At 45.3% G+C, this 15,453-nt stretch overlaps 1 protein-coding gene across 1 annotated transcript in view; it reads left to right on the top strand.

Annotated features, from left to right (window-relative positions):
* The window catches only part of cntln (centlein, centrosomal protein), a 578,849-nt gene that overhangs the window by 132,843 nt on the left and 430,553 nt on the right, over nucleotides 1-15,453 (top strand). The window contains 2 exon segments of the mRNA XM_038803995.1: nucleotides 6,340-6,502; nucleotides 7,431-7,625. Of these exon segments, the coding sequence (XP_038659923.1) occupies nucleotides 6,340-6,502; nucleotides 7,431-7,625 (358 nt within the window).

The following is a 15,453-nucleotide window of genomic DNA, read 5'->3' as shown; positions in this document are numbered from 1 at the left end:
TCATTTGCACCCCTTTTCTCATGCAATGTAAATTGTGTTCCCTTTGAAATTTGACATTCTTGCGTCTGACCTGATGAGTGGAAGTCCAGAAGCTTCGACAGTGTGTTTCTTTTTTCAGTAATGCCTCCTTTTACCTAACTGTCTCAATCTTGTTGCAGAGGAAACCTGTGCCTAACACCCATGAATGGAAGAGCACCATAGAAGCATTTTCTGCATTACTGCCTGAGAGGAGCACACTGTGGAGCAGATGATTTGACAACCTGCTGTTGTCTCGGGGCTGAGCAAGTTTGAGGGGGTGGAGGGGGGTGGTCTCTATGTCAGCATCAGATTAGCTGCTGCATTGGTGCACATGACATCATGTGAAGCATCCTGCAACCAGACACCTCCACTCTCTGATTGCAAGGTGATAAAAGCTGACCGGTTTTCACCTGGAACCCTTTTCTGCGGATCCACCCCAGCGTTGGGGAACACTTGAGTTTTTTTTTATTCGTTCATGAGACCGTAAGACACAGTAGCAGAATTAGGCCACTTCTGCTGGCAGGGTGACCCCATCTGAGGAAAAACACAAGTTTTATTTATAAAACACCCCACATACTATTCCCCTTCCCAACCCACCTTTAATAGTGTGCCCCAGTCACTTCAGCCGCCACCTACTCCACTGCCAGCCCCTTCCCCCCACCCACCGCGCTTCCCACCATTCCCAACAATTGTTTTCATCTCCCAAAGCCTGTGCCCCAGATGCACGGTGGCAGATATTACAAATTTACACACTCAGAGAACAATACATTTTTTAAAAAGCAGCAAAAAACAAACAAGTCCTGAGAACCCTGAGCACACTGCTATAACTCAGCCACACAGGTGAACTCACCCAGAATTTTCAAATGTCCCCAGTCCATGTTCCTTTATAAAGTTAATTCCCCCCTCTGCGCATCAAAATAATGTGGGCGACTCTGACAAGGGTATTTTCCAGCTTCACGAGGCCTGAAGACCCTCAAATGGGGTGGGGCGCGGTGACTGCAGTGAGAATGAACCCTCACACTCAGGCAGCACTGTGAAGTCAGAGGGCACAAGATGTCAGGAATTTGAAGGCCCCTGGTTATGAAGGCCAGGCTGTCAGGAATTGTGTCTGGGTGGCTGGCTGTTCAACTTGGAAGGCTTGTTTAATCAGCGGCCATGTGAGCTGGGGGGATGAGGGTGCCCTCTCAGGCTGACATTGACTTGCTAATTGCAGTCTTCGCACACAACAGGTGCCTGCCACAAGGGTCACTAGTTAACCCAATCAGCTCCCTGACCCTTCCATGATGAGCCAATTGTGCTAATTTAGTCAACATTGCATTGCATGAGTGTGCTACTGATTGGTGCCCGATGTTTAACCCATTCTTCTGCCAGGTGCACAACTGAGCTATGACATGTAGCTCCTGTTCAAAGTCCTGACAGGTCTTCGTCACTTCTTGCACATGTTGCCCGGGTTTTACCAGGACCTACTCAAAGACTGGAACACGGTTACCGCAGCTCTTCCCTGACTGGAGTAGTGGCTGTCGTCAGGTATTCCGCATCTCCACTAAATCCACTTCCAGTGGCTAGCGGAGGGACGAGCTGGGGCAGCTAGGGGAACCAGGATTGCGGATGTGCTGGGTGGCAGATCAGTGGGCTGGGTGAATTGCAATGCGCAGTGGTGAGTGTCCGTTAATGATCAATGCCATCTATTAAACGTTCGTGCTTGGACCCAACGGCACCCATGGTCTTGAGGTTGCGCAGGTGTGCAATAGACTCCTATCTGAGTGTACCCCTGCTCAGATCAAATTTCACATTGGCCCCAAGCCCTGACCCCCCCCTGTGGTATTGTGTGAAGCAAATAATGTCATGATGGGAAAACTAGTCAAGTCTTCTTGGTACAAGTGAATTTAAGCTGATTTTCATATAACCTAAGGCCCAGAATACAGAGACAGCCGAGGTCAGCATGTCTTGGGAACCGGGTGACTCTGAGAGTCTAGATAAGACTTGGAGCTAGAAGTAGTCTTAATACATAACAAGCTGAACAACTATCTCTTCCTGTTCCTAAACAACTTCTTCCCTTTCTTAAAACAAAGACAAGATAATGATATGAAACTCAAGTCCCCTAAAGGTCAGAAGGTGACGCCATTGTAACGATTATTACTTATGTTTTACTTTCAATCAAATTCCTGACCAAGCTGTATTCATGTTATCTTGATCCTATAATGTATAAGAATCGCCTTCTTTTCTGTACTATCGCAGACTTGGGACGGACTCCGCAGTTTGTAATTGACTGCCTTCCGACTCCAAGTATCAGCCATTTTCTGCTAGCAGTTCTAATTAGTGAATAAAGTTCAGTTTTGCTTATCTAATGAATGCTGTTTGAATTTCTCTATCACAGTCAAGACGCGGGGAAAATATAAAATACAACACCCCCCCCCCCCCTTGGGAGACGGAGCCATCTTCTCAGATGAGCAGAGCAGAAAGGGAACAACCTGCGAAGGAGGGAAGGAAGGACCTCGGGTGATGGCCATGCCTGTCTCCGAGATGTCTCCCTTAGAGCTGCTGTGATCTCCAGAGGGCAGAAGATGGCCGAACTGGTCGACTGATCAACCTGCAAAGGAAGCGAGATGGTATTATGGGGGGGATGAATGATGGGAGATAGCTAACTCATGTGAGGCTTGCAATGTGGCTGCATGTCCTCAGGGGTCTCAGTTCTGTTAGCTGCCCTCACCTCGCCCTCTGCATAGATACGGTCCTGTTCCTCGCCGACCAGCTCAAGCGCGCTCTCATCATTGGATGCTGGGCTTCTCAGCCCTGGCATGACTCTGGCAGGTTATGTCCGATTATGTTCAAGTTGGTCCTGCAATGAGACAGACGGGTGAGTAGGCAGGACTCCTGCCAGGACAGACGGCGATGAAGACTGGCATGTGTGGGATGTGAGTGGGAGCGGGGATACGATTATCTACTGGGGGGGACCCTGGGGTGTGGGGTGGGAGGGGAGGACAACATGACAAGTGTTTGGAATTCAGGAGGTGGCTGGGTGAGAGATCACTGTGGGGATGCAATGGCTGTGTGAAGGAGTTCAGTGAATGACCTACTTATGTTCTCACGTGTTATAGTCTTATGGAAGACACAAGGAGCCAGACTTAACCTGGCTGCGAAAGAGGTTATCCATTTTCTCCCGGCACTGTTGCCACATCCTCTAATGGAGCGAGCTGACACCCACTTTCGCAGCCACTCTCAGGTGGGGTTGCTGATATTGCTTGATGGATGTCGGAACGATCATGGGAAGAGGATATCGCACCTCGGCTCCACACCACCCAGGAGTTTGTTTTGGGCTCCCTCGTGAATCATGGTGCTGTCTTCCTGGCCGCCATCCCCCCGAATGGGCTTGCAGCAAGTTCTGGGGAGGCGTTTCAAAGGAGCACCCTAATGATGACCAAGGTTAGGCTTTTCCAGGGTGATCGTATCCGGGACGAGCTGCCACGGACGCGGCGTGAATCACATGGGGAAGAAACACTTGTGAAGGAGGCTGAATATTGGGTGAGGTTCTCCCTGGTTTTCTCCCTGGAACAGGCACTGAAATAATATGCTAAGATTCAACCCATTGCATCTTTGTACACCTCTGGACTAAATCACATGGCTAATTTTGATTTTGTTAAGCCTATTCGGTTTACAACAGGTGATCAACCTTGGTGTTGTAAAACCATGTGTTGAACTTGCTGCTGATCAGTTCAGTGAGTTCAGTGGTATTGGCAAGCAACTTGAGGGCAATGGGGGATAAGAAGGGAAGTGGAGTTAAGGCCACAGTAAGATCCGCCATGGTCTTATTGACTGGTGGAGCAGTCTTGATGGGCTGAATGGCCTACTCTTGGTCCTATTTCTTATGATCTGATGTATCACGGTTAAAAACATCAGTGTGCTACCAGCAGATGTCTTTGATTTTACCAATCAACCCCAGTTTGACAATGAGGTGTAAATACTCATAAAATTTGATTTGGTGGTTTTGAAAACTTAATGATTACCAGAAGAAAGTCATATGAAACGGAAGTGTGCTAGTTGCTATCTTGGACTCTGTCCCATCATTTCCAGTTTGGAAAAGATGTAAGATTAAGATGAAAGGATGTCTGAATGAGATTTGGGTGGTTGACTAAAATATTTTCAAAGTTACTGAGGACATGAGAAACAAGGCCAACAACCATGTTGGACTTGATCCAGTTGAGGTCAATACAGTGATTAAATGTCCATGTAGTCACAAGAAAAGGATATATAACAGCTTAAAGCACTTTTATCAGTTGCTCATTAAATTGTCCCAGCAGCAAAGAGATTAAATATCTGTAGTACAAAATTATATTTTAAAGCATCTTGGTCAGCTTTTAAAACTTTGATTTTTTTTCTCCAGAATACATTCAGGTTTCATGCTCTTCGGGTTTCAAGATTTTGTTTTTTTGTGTATTTAAAAAAAAAAGATTTGAACCCATTTATTAATGTTTGACATTCATTCACAGGATGTGGAGATCTCTGGCATTACCAACACCTATTGCACATTGCCCTTGAGAAGGTGGTGGTGAGCTGCCACCTTGGGTGTAAATGGGTAAACAGGCTATTTCATAGGGCCAATGAGACATCCATTACTGTGGGTCTGGTGTTATGTACTGGGCAGATGGGTAAGGAAAGGCACATTTACTTCACCAATGACATTAGTGAATTAGGTGTGTTTTTACAACAGTCCAATTGTTTCGTGATCACCATTACTAATACTTGTTTATTCCTGGGGTGGCACAGTGGTTAGCACTGCTGCCTCACAGTGCCAGGGGTCCGGGTTCAATTCCGGCCTCAGGTCAATGTCTTTGTGGAGTTTGCACTTCCTCCCCGTGTCTGCATGGGTTTCCCCCGGGTGCTCCGGTTTCCACCCACAGTCCAAAGACGTGCAGGTTAGGTGGATTGGCCATGATCAGTTGCCTCTTAGTGTACAAATAGGTGCAGGTTAGGTGGATTGGCCATGATCAGTTGCCTCTTAATGTACAAATAGGTGCAGGTTAGGTGTGGTTACAGGGATGGGGAGTGGGCCCAGGTACGTTTCTCTTTTAGAGAGTCGGTGAAGACTCGATGGGCCAAATGGCCTCCTTCTGTACTGTAGGGATTCTGTGATTTCTAGATTTATTTAATTAATTGAATTTAAATTCCCCAGGAGTCATGTCCCTGGATGATTAGCGCTGACGTCTGGATCACTCATTCAGTAATATAACTGTTATGCTACCATAACCCATAATTCACCAGTGCTGCTTCCAAAGTAAAATTTTTTTTAAAAACAATTCTTAAAGTAATATTTCTCTTTGTTGCATTTGTAGGCTTTGTTTAACGTGAAGGAATTTTATTTTTCTATTTTTATGAGATTCTACGAACATCGTTGAGTATGTTAACCACAAGTTTAAATGAAGTGAAACAGATATTTAGATGCAGCATAGAAAAACAAGAGAAGAATCAGATGTATAGACGTGCGGTCATACGTTAAGATAAACTGTCGATATATTGAAAATGAAATGAAAATCGCTTATTGTCACAAGTAGGCTTCAAATGAAGTTACTGTGAAAAGCCCCTAGTCGCCACATTCCGGCGCCTGTTCGGGGAGGCTGCAATGGGAATTGAACCGCGTTGCTGGCCTGCCTTGGTCTGCTTTAAAAGCCAGCTATTTAGCCCAGACCAAATTAACCCTAATTTAGTGCTAAACCAGGGTAATCTGGCCATTCCAACGCATATGCATTCTTGGATCTTGGAAGTAATATGGTTTCTCAAAAAATATTTTCATGAATATATTATTGATTTCTTCCTTCAGAACGGAAAACATTTGAGAGGTGAAATGCAATTAAAAAATAAATTGTGAAATTGATTTTATTTTGCAGTGGTGGCTTTTGATTGGTATTTTAAATGATTACGACATTGCAGTCAGAAAGCCTGATTCATTCTTCATAGAAACATCCAAAGTATTCCTGTCTCATGACCTGCAAAATATACCTTGCTAAACAGAAATGATGGTTTCCTACAACTTTGTTCACATTGAAGGAGCAATATTAGATTATCTCATAGCTATCTGAAATTCTACCCATGCACAGGTGAATTTCAAAGATTCAAGTGATGATTTTATGCCCATTGTTTTGAGATGAATGAAAGAAAATTAATTGAGGTGGTACTAGAGAATGATTTGGTATGGATCATTTTCCAAACTGTCTGAAGCTGCTCATGCCAAGATGCCAAATTCGGATTGGCCATCACCAGTACAACAACGCTGTATCTTCTGCAATTGTCAGTAGCCTCATTTTATTTTTATTTACAAACACACAGGAAGGAGTTACAAGAGCTGCAGTGTCTGTACAAAGACAGCATGCAGCATTCAGGCGAGCAAGCTGGAGTCATTCAGCAGCTACAGGCCCTCAACCTGGATACACAGAAGGTGTTGAGGAATCAGGACGATTCACATGCCTCGGAGATCAAGTCTTATCAAAAGGTAACTGGTACAATTCTTTTAAGTAAAGCAAACTTGAAAAGGTTTACAATTGCAGGTTACTTTGGCAAGGCATGTGGTTGGTTTTCACTTTCACGATATGGGTGTTAATCTGGTGAAGTGGGTCACCTGGCTTGTTGTAGGACCCGTTTGCTATTCATTCTGTACAATTCATAGTAAACTTACCCTTATCTGTTTGTAAAATAAAATAATTGAACTTCCAAGCTGATATTTTTGTAAAAATAGTATTTATTAAATAAGCATTTAAGTCAGCTATTTTGTGATCCTAAATTACATCAATATTTGATTGATTGATTGAGACATTGGCAGGTTTGTATTTGCGCGATTCACCTGGTACCATGAGAACAGGCCAAACTGGGGCAATGTTTGTAGGGAAACTTGTGGAGGGAATTCTCACTAAAATATCCTAATGTCATACTGTCATTGTACAAAACGTTCGCTTCAACTACAAAATGCAAATTCTTTTTCTCCAAGTATCAGAAAATGTGCTTGCATGTTACATATTCTGTTTCATTGTTTTGCCTTCATTGAACTTTATTATCCCGGTGAATTTAATAGTGATTAAAATTGAGCTAGGTATAAACCTGCTGTTGCACCTGCCCGTGCCAATTTCGGATGTGCAGGTTAGAACTAGCTGATTGGTGGTCCGAAAGGATGCTATATAATGCAGGTTTATTTTTCTTTTGCGTTTTCCCATTGATTATTTATTGATTATTTATATGTGTGCCGGCACTCCCAGCAATGTGTCAGTGCTCTTGTCTTGACCTGGCCTTGTGGTATTTTAAGTGAAAAGGACTTTGCCAGATTATGAACATTTTCCCTGCAAGGAATTATTTTGTGTATTATTCTATTGTCTCAGTGTGAATATTCTGAGTCTATTCTGTACTAATGATTTATATTTTTATATTAGCACTACAATGAGCTGAACATGCGTTATGATGCACTAAAGTCCAGTGAGGCGCAACACCATCAAAGAAATCTTTCCCTGACAGCCCAACTATATGGAAAGGAGGAACAAATAAACCGGCTTCTTGGAAAGCTGCAACAAGCTTTGGATTCTAAACAAACTGCAACACATAAGACTACTGCTAATTGTTTTGAGCGGGTAAGGTACTGGATATTAACATTTGTTTGTTGTAGCGGACAGAATTGAACAACGTTGAAAATTCCTTTCTGAAATGATGGGGGTGAGTTGGAGTTAGAAATTCAGGGCCTTTTCTTTGCACCTGCCGCTACCGAGGGCCCCACACGAAGAACTATTTAACAAAACTCCACCAGAAATGTCTAGGGATGCTAATTTGTCACTGACATAATGTTGAAGAGATCCACAAATGGTACTTTAATGTTTTAACTGCATATCTCTGTTCAGGTTATGTTTTTGAATTACTTCCAGGCAGAGATTATTTTCCATCTTGGTTCATTCTCACAGCATAAATTTAGATTTGTTTTGATGCTGCGACAGAAGTGCTGTTTTGAAAGAGGAACTGGAAAGCCTGGGTTAGATCTATTTTAAAACTTATTTCTGGCTGAAGGGTCCCCAAACTCAAACTTGATCATGTTTACGTCCGACAGGGTAATGAAGATCAATGTGGATGGGTTAGAAATTTAGGCATTTACACCAGAACGGCCATGGAGTTAAGATTACAGGAACGTGGATAAGTGATGGTGCTCACCATGGGCTCTCCATGTAGGTCCAAAAATGAAGGACGAACAGGGGGATGAGAATGAAAAACAGGTGTATGTCGGATAAGACAGTATTGAAGAAGAGCAAAAATATCTAAGAATTGAACCTGATATCACAATTGAGAGCCTGTTGCTGGTGTGTAGGCAATGGATCAGGAGGTGACTTCTGTGGAGCATCTTTTTCTTGACGCTCTGGAATCTAACCTCTGGTATCATGAGAGGAATGAATGAAGGATTGTCACACACATAAAGAGACTGCAAGAAAGGGTGGGGGAAGCAATCACTGTGGTGAACGTATTATGGTAACTATTCACCACTGTACTACATTGTATTATGCTGTTGCCCAGGTGGGCTCCACCTATGGACCATTGTACTGTGCTACACAGATTGTATCATGTTGGTGCCCTTGTGGGCTCCGCCCCTGTGAGGGAAGGTATATCGAGCGGCTGCCCTGTAGGCGGCTCTCATAGCAGAACAGTCGCAGGCAGGCACTGTTCTAGTTGATTAAAGCCACTGTTCACTTCAACTCTCTGTCGTGTGTGAATTGATGGGCGCGTCAATTTAATCAACTACAACATCGCGATGGAAGCAGCCCTCAAACCTGACCGACTGGAACTCGAACCACAGGCCGCGGAAGCCAAAGGGATTTTTTTCACACTGGCTCCGATGTTTCGAGGCCTACCTCGCCACCTCCTCCTCGCCTTTCGTCACCAATGAACAGAAGCTGAGCGTCCTCCATGCCCGGGTGAGCCATCGAATCTCCGTGCAACTCGAGGAAGCGACCACATACGCAGACGCGCTCGTGATGCTGAAGCGCCAATACGTGAGGCCGGTGAATGAAGTGTTCGCACAGCATCTCCTCACCACTCGCCGCCAACGCCCCGGGGAATCACTGGAGGAGTACCTACGCGACCTCAATGTCCTAGCATGAAGCTGCAACTACAAGGCCGTCACGGCCTCCCAACACATGAAACTCACCGTCCGGGACACCTACGTGGCTGCAGTCCGGTCCAACTACGTCAGACCGCCTGCTCGAGAACGCCGTCCTCGACCTAGAAGAGACGGTAAAACTAGTCATCTCCCTAGAAGTAGCGTTCCAGAGCCTCAACACTTTCCCCTCCGATCACGCGACCCCCTCGTGGACTCCCGACCAGCGAGTACCCAAGGCCTGTGCCGCGCGGCTGCCCGCCCATCCCGGGGGGCTACCCTGCTACTTTTGCGGTCAGAGCCAGCACCCCGAACTGTAGCGACTGCAGCAAGGAAGGACACTTTGCCAAAGCTTGCCAGGTCCAAGTCCTCCAAACCACAGGCCCGACTCTCAGACTCACAGGCCCGCAGACCCCGCAGCGTGGCTGCGTGCCTGCCGGCTTCGCCCCCTTCAGACGCATCACCCGCCTCGTGCTGTCCGTGGGGCAGCCATCTTCGACTCTACACAACACGTGCGACTCACGGGCCCGCCATCTTGGCCGCCGTCACCCACGCGACCCGCCATGTGTGACTCATGGGGGCCGCCATCTTGGCCGCCACCTTCAAGGCTGCCCGACACGTGCGACCGACAGGGGCAGCCATCTTGGGACCACCCCACCACCTCTGACCACGCCGGCTACCCGCAACTCGGCGCGGCCACCCTTGACCTGTCACGCCCAAAGCACCTCAGGAACTCCACGATGACCGTCCAGGTCAATGGGCACGAAACGCCCTGCTTGTTTGACTCCGGGAGCACGGAGAGCTTCGTTCACCCAGACACGGAAATCCACATCCGTGGTCTCGCTTCCGTCCTGGCTGAAGACACCGGGGCCCGTACTACTCCGGAAACACGTAAGGAGCCATAAGTCCAACCCCCTGGTCGAGAGGGGCCAGCTCCTTCACGCCAACCCCCAGTATGCATACGTAGCGCACCCCGACGGCCTACAGGATACGGTCTCCCTTCGGGACCTGACACCTGCAGGATCCCCCACCATCACCTAACCCCCCAACCCACACTGAACAGTGCCCCCGCCCCTACATGGCCTCCACACCCCCTCCTATACCCCCTCCCCCCATTGCCGACCTACAGGGATGAAGCTCCAGAAGACATGCTCCCGGAGTCCACACCTGTGCCCGCACCGATGAGTTCGACATCCGTGCCCGCACCGATGAGTTCGACATCCGTGCCCACTGCGGTACCAGAGCTCAGACGATCGCAGCGCACGATCAGGGTGCCGGACAGACTCAATCTGTGAGCCCTTCACCCCGCCGGACTTCCATTTTTTTAACAGGGAGTAAATGTGGTGAATGTATTATGGTAACCATTCACCACTGTACTACATTGTATTATGCTGTTGCCCAGGTGGGCTCCACCTATGGACCATTGTACTGTACTACACCGATTGTATCATGTTGGTGCCCTTGTGGGCTCCGCCCCTGTGAGGGAAGGTATATCGAGCAGCTGCCCTGTAGGCGGCTCTCAGAGCAGAGCAGTCGCAGGCAGGCACTGTTCTAGTTGATTAAAGCCACTGTTCACTTCATCTCTCTGTCTCGTGTGAATTGATGGTCCTTGACTGTTCCGGTGAGGTCATTAAACCACTTCTGGCATGGCAATGAATCATGGAAGTCACGAAGATGGCATTTCCTTTTAGTTGATTATTTGTTTCCTGGATGTGGCTGCTCCTTGTTGCTTAGGTTACTTGCTTCTACCTTAGCTGCCATTGATTCTTGCTACTGCCCCGTGTTGCTCCTTGCATTTTCTGATTCCTCTCGTTTGCTGCTGCTCCTCCTCTGCCTCACTTCACCCGTTTATGACTTGACCTCACTCCCACCCTTCTCTTAAGGCAAGAGCCAGTTTCCCCAGTACCCCTTTTTGACATTCATAGCCTATATATTTCCTAATTTTTCCTTTGGGGGAGGCGGTGGCGTAGTGGTTTTGTCACTCGACTCGTAACCTATCAGCCCAGGTAAATGCTGTAGGGACACGGGTTCAAATCCCAACATAGCCGCTGGTGGAACTTCAATTGAATTAATAAAATCTGGAATTGAAGTAAGTTTCCGTACATGAAATTATCATTGTTTGTTGTAAAAACCCACCTGGTTCACTATTGCTCTTTAGGGAAGGAAATCTGCCGTCCTCACCTGCTCTGGCCTACATGTGACTGCAGATCCACAGCAATGTGGTTCACGCTAACCTGCCCTTAGCAAGCCAATCAGTTCAGGGGCAGTTAGTGATTGGCAAACAATTCTGGCCTTGCCAGTGATGACAACAATCCATGAAAGAATAAAGAAAAAATGCTCGGGTAGCCGTCTTGCCCAGTTTACCTGAGGTGCCTTAAATTGTATTTAGAGTGATCTGCATTGCACTGCATGGTTACGGCACCCTGGGCAAGTGCGCAACACAAGTCAATTAACCAATAAATCTCATAAACAATTCATGCTCCCGAATGGATTGTAACCAAAACTTTTGGGTCTAGTCCAGATCATAACAAAGTTTTAAAGTGTGGCTTGCACCTACATCCATCTCGGGTCGAAGCGGTAGGATTACTAATGAGCCAAACTGACCAGTTTTCAGAATGTTTGAACCGTTTAATTACCCTGCAAACATTTTAGAGGGTGGCTAAAACATCCCTGTGAAAAAAGACAAACAAAAATAGGATGGCCTTCTGTGATAATTCAAACCTCTTGAGACTCTCAGTAATTGCCATGTAGATTTAATGAGTACACCTCTTAATGAAACAGTTACAATTTCCATACCTATACTCATGCATGATTCCTATTGAAAATCCTTTATGTTTTTATGCGTGGAATACAGGGCACCAACAGGGCATCTTGTCTGATAAATATTTCATGCTGTTTGCAGAAGTGGGTGTTTGAATGGTTGGTTGTACTTGCTTTTTTGTTTTTCTTTAACCTGCCCACATCAAAGGTGATATCAATATGTAGCTATGCCATTGTACAATGCACTTCTAATTACTAATTCATAGTATCTGACAGGGTGAATGTATTCTGATCTAATTTAAAATTCTATTTCAACTTGACGGAACACTAATAATTTTAAATATGTTGGTTGTTGGAACTGTTTCTTGTGCTTAAATCTCCGTAGAGGTCGACGTTCTCACCTGCCAACTATTCATATGAGAGATATAATCAGCCTTCAACTGGGAAACTGATTGCATGGGAAGTGATACGGGTGGGAAGTGCAGTTCCTGCCAGCTGACCTATGGAGTCACTTAGCACTCAGCCTCCAGTCTGTTATTCATTCTGCTAGCTGAAAGGACACATATAAAGTGCAATGGGTTAAAGTGGATGAATAAAAAGCAAAAATGGCAAAAATTGTTACAAATGGAAGCAAAATATGCACATAATTGATGTAGACCAGTGCAATGTTAACCGTGGTTCTCCAGAGGACATTTGATCATTCACTACCTGATGGCATGGTTTGCATTGCATTGAGACGCTTTGTTTGTTACATTTGCCGACACGACTTTGACTCATGTATATTATATTTTGTCTAATTGAGCAAGTGTGCTCCAAGGAAGTTGGACCAGAAATTGGTTTGGACCATTTTTCATATGTTTGGGACAGCTGCCGAAACCAGGTGTGAGTCTATTCATTAGCAGATGCAGAGGGCTTGGTGCCTGCTTTATGACACCTTTTTCAGATTGGGTTGCCCTTAGGAACAAGCAGTGGACCTGTTCCCGTCAGGAATTGTTGGAGTGAATGCGGCCTCGCAAACTGGTCATCATCAGAAAGGTAGGTAAGTAGGCCCAGGAGGAGCTGGACTGTCTCCTCTCACCCTGGCTCCGTTGCTGCCCTGATTTGTCACCTGCCGCTCATCTGAGATGTTGCAAAGAGGTCAGTGGATCAAGTTTGGATGACCCTCAGGCTGGCTTGCTCTGGTAGAGGTTGGCATGTGTACCATCAGACTGCACACCGCTCTGTATTTAAATTGTGTCTGATGTAAAATATTGGCTTTGAAAGCCTTCATTGCTAGGTTTATGATTTTGGCTGCTTAGTTAGAGATTCCAGGCTGTGAAGAATGGTGACTGTTGCTGCCAAATAGTTGTTTATAGAGATATACGATAAAGCATAGAGGAGCTTAGAAGGATTTAATAACATTTTGTTGTGGTCAACTCTTTGTGAATTGTTCATGGGTGTTGCGTGTAATGAACAGTTTTAGTTGAAAGAGAATGCATACTCTATAGATGTTCTTTGCAGATCTAATAATCAAAATGTCATAATTTCTCAAGTGATTAAAGTAAATGTTCCTGTCGGTGTGCCTGATACTGACCCTGAAAATTGTTATAGCTCTGTGCATATTGTAAATTAAGATATTGTTGTTGAAACTAGTGGAAAATCAAGATAGGTTTCAAACGACTCTAACTTTAGCAAGTCAGTAACATCTTACAATCTCTTTCATTTAAAAAAATACCTGACACCAAGTGTCATTGTTTCAGCCACCTGGAATGGACAGCTGTGACGTCTCCTTGCTTGCAGTGAGCGAGGGATCCAGCATGATGTCATTAACATACTAACAATAAATAAATTGAATTACCTGGCACCACATTGGGCAGCTGAAATTTTAAATGTGGGAGAGACCTTTTTTTAAAATTAGCAATCGCAAACCATTAATTAACATGCCGAGTGTGGAATATGTGATTTAATAGAAAATTAATTTGTTGGTGGTAAGGGCAAAAGATCAATCTCGATTCAGCCGCAACAATAACCTGCTTTAATACTCTCAAATCACATAATTGATAGAAAAGCCAGCCTTTGCTAATTCACCTGATGAATATGCAGTTGGTGTGAATAGTGACACCTAGCAGAGAACATTCTGATTTCTCACCAAGCAAGTAAGATGATCAGGACCCAAAAGACAATCTTTGCTTTGCTCCCTCATAAAGCTCTGAGTTCAGTACAAGTAAACATGTTAAATGTTGATGCTTTTAATATAGCAGGAATGCAGCATAATATCGCAGCAATATTCAGTGATGCTAACTTTGGGTCATAGTAGATCTTGCAGATTCAAAGAGAAAATGAAAGCCTCTACAATAAAGATGAAGGAGGGGGACCTTTGGCCCTCTGACCATCTGGGCTACCTAACCTATAGGGCGACACGGTAGCACAGTGATTAGCACTGTTGCTTCATAGTGCCAGGATCACAGGTTCGATTCCCCCTTGGGTCACTGTCAGTGCGGAGTCTGCATGTTCTCCCCCTGTCTGCGTGGGTTTCCTCCGGGTGCTCCGGTTTCCTCCCACAAGTCCCGAAAGACGTGCTTGTTAGGTGAATTGGACATTCTGAATTCTCCTTCTGTGTACCCGAACAGGCGCCGGAATGTGGCGACTAGGGGATTTCCACAATAACTTCATTGCAATGTTAATGTAAGCCTACTTGTGACACCAATAAAGATTGTCATTATTATTAAACACATCCTAACCAATTCAACATTGCTCACGTCACTGTGCTGTAAACTTCTGAGGGGATTTTCTGGCAATCCTCACCAGTGGGATCTTCTGTGGCTTTCCCGGCGGCTGGAGGTGGATTCAGGAGGTATTCCCATTGACAGTGTCGAGACCAGAAGATCCTACCCCCAACCAACAGCGGGCCAACGGCTGCCAAGAAACATGGGGGTTGGTTGGGGGTGAAAAATCCCGCCCCGGGTCTCCAAGACCTCCCCCAGTCCCCAAATCTCTATGCCTGCATAAATTGAGCAATGGGCTGTCGCACTCCTAAATTCATCATTGCTGAACCAGTTTCCCCAGTTAAACATGTACAGCAATGTGTAATTTGGACCCCAGTGCTCTCCATTTGGGGAATGCTGAAATAAGAGAGAATGCATGGACATTAGAGAGGTTAGTGAAGTCAGCAGATTGGTGGAGTGCATTTCAGAAATACCTCATTGCCTACAATACCCCATGATGTCCTGTGGTTGTGAAAGACATCAAATAAATGCAAGTCTTTTTTTCTTTGCCGATACCTAGAGCTTTATTGGTGGGATTGCAGCTTGGGAAGACCACAAAGAAGGCAAATATAATTCTTGTTTTTAAAGCAAAGAATTTATGCTGAATTTGTTCAAGATGTTGGTTAAGCTACAGTTGGCCTAATCCTGGACATCTCATTATAGGAAGGATTTTCGAGTTATGGTAAATGTGCAGCAAATTTCATTAGAATTCTACCAGGAATATGAGGCTATAATCATGAATTGAATATATACTTGAAAGGGAAAAAAATGCATTGCGATGGGGATAGTATGGGGGAGGGGTTCTATTTAGACAGCACT

Source organism: Scyliorhinus canicula, chromosome 8, assembly GCF_902713615.1.
Source record: "Scyliorhinus canicula chromosome 8, sScyCan1.1, whole genome shotgun sequence".
NCBI classification, from domain to species: domain Eukaryota; kingdom Metazoa; phylum Chordata; class Chondrichthyes; order Carcharhiniformes; family Scyliorhinidae; genus Scyliorhinus; species Scyliorhinus canicula.
Note: the sequence above shows the minus strand (reverse complement) of the source record. Positions and strands in the feature narration are given on the sequence as shown.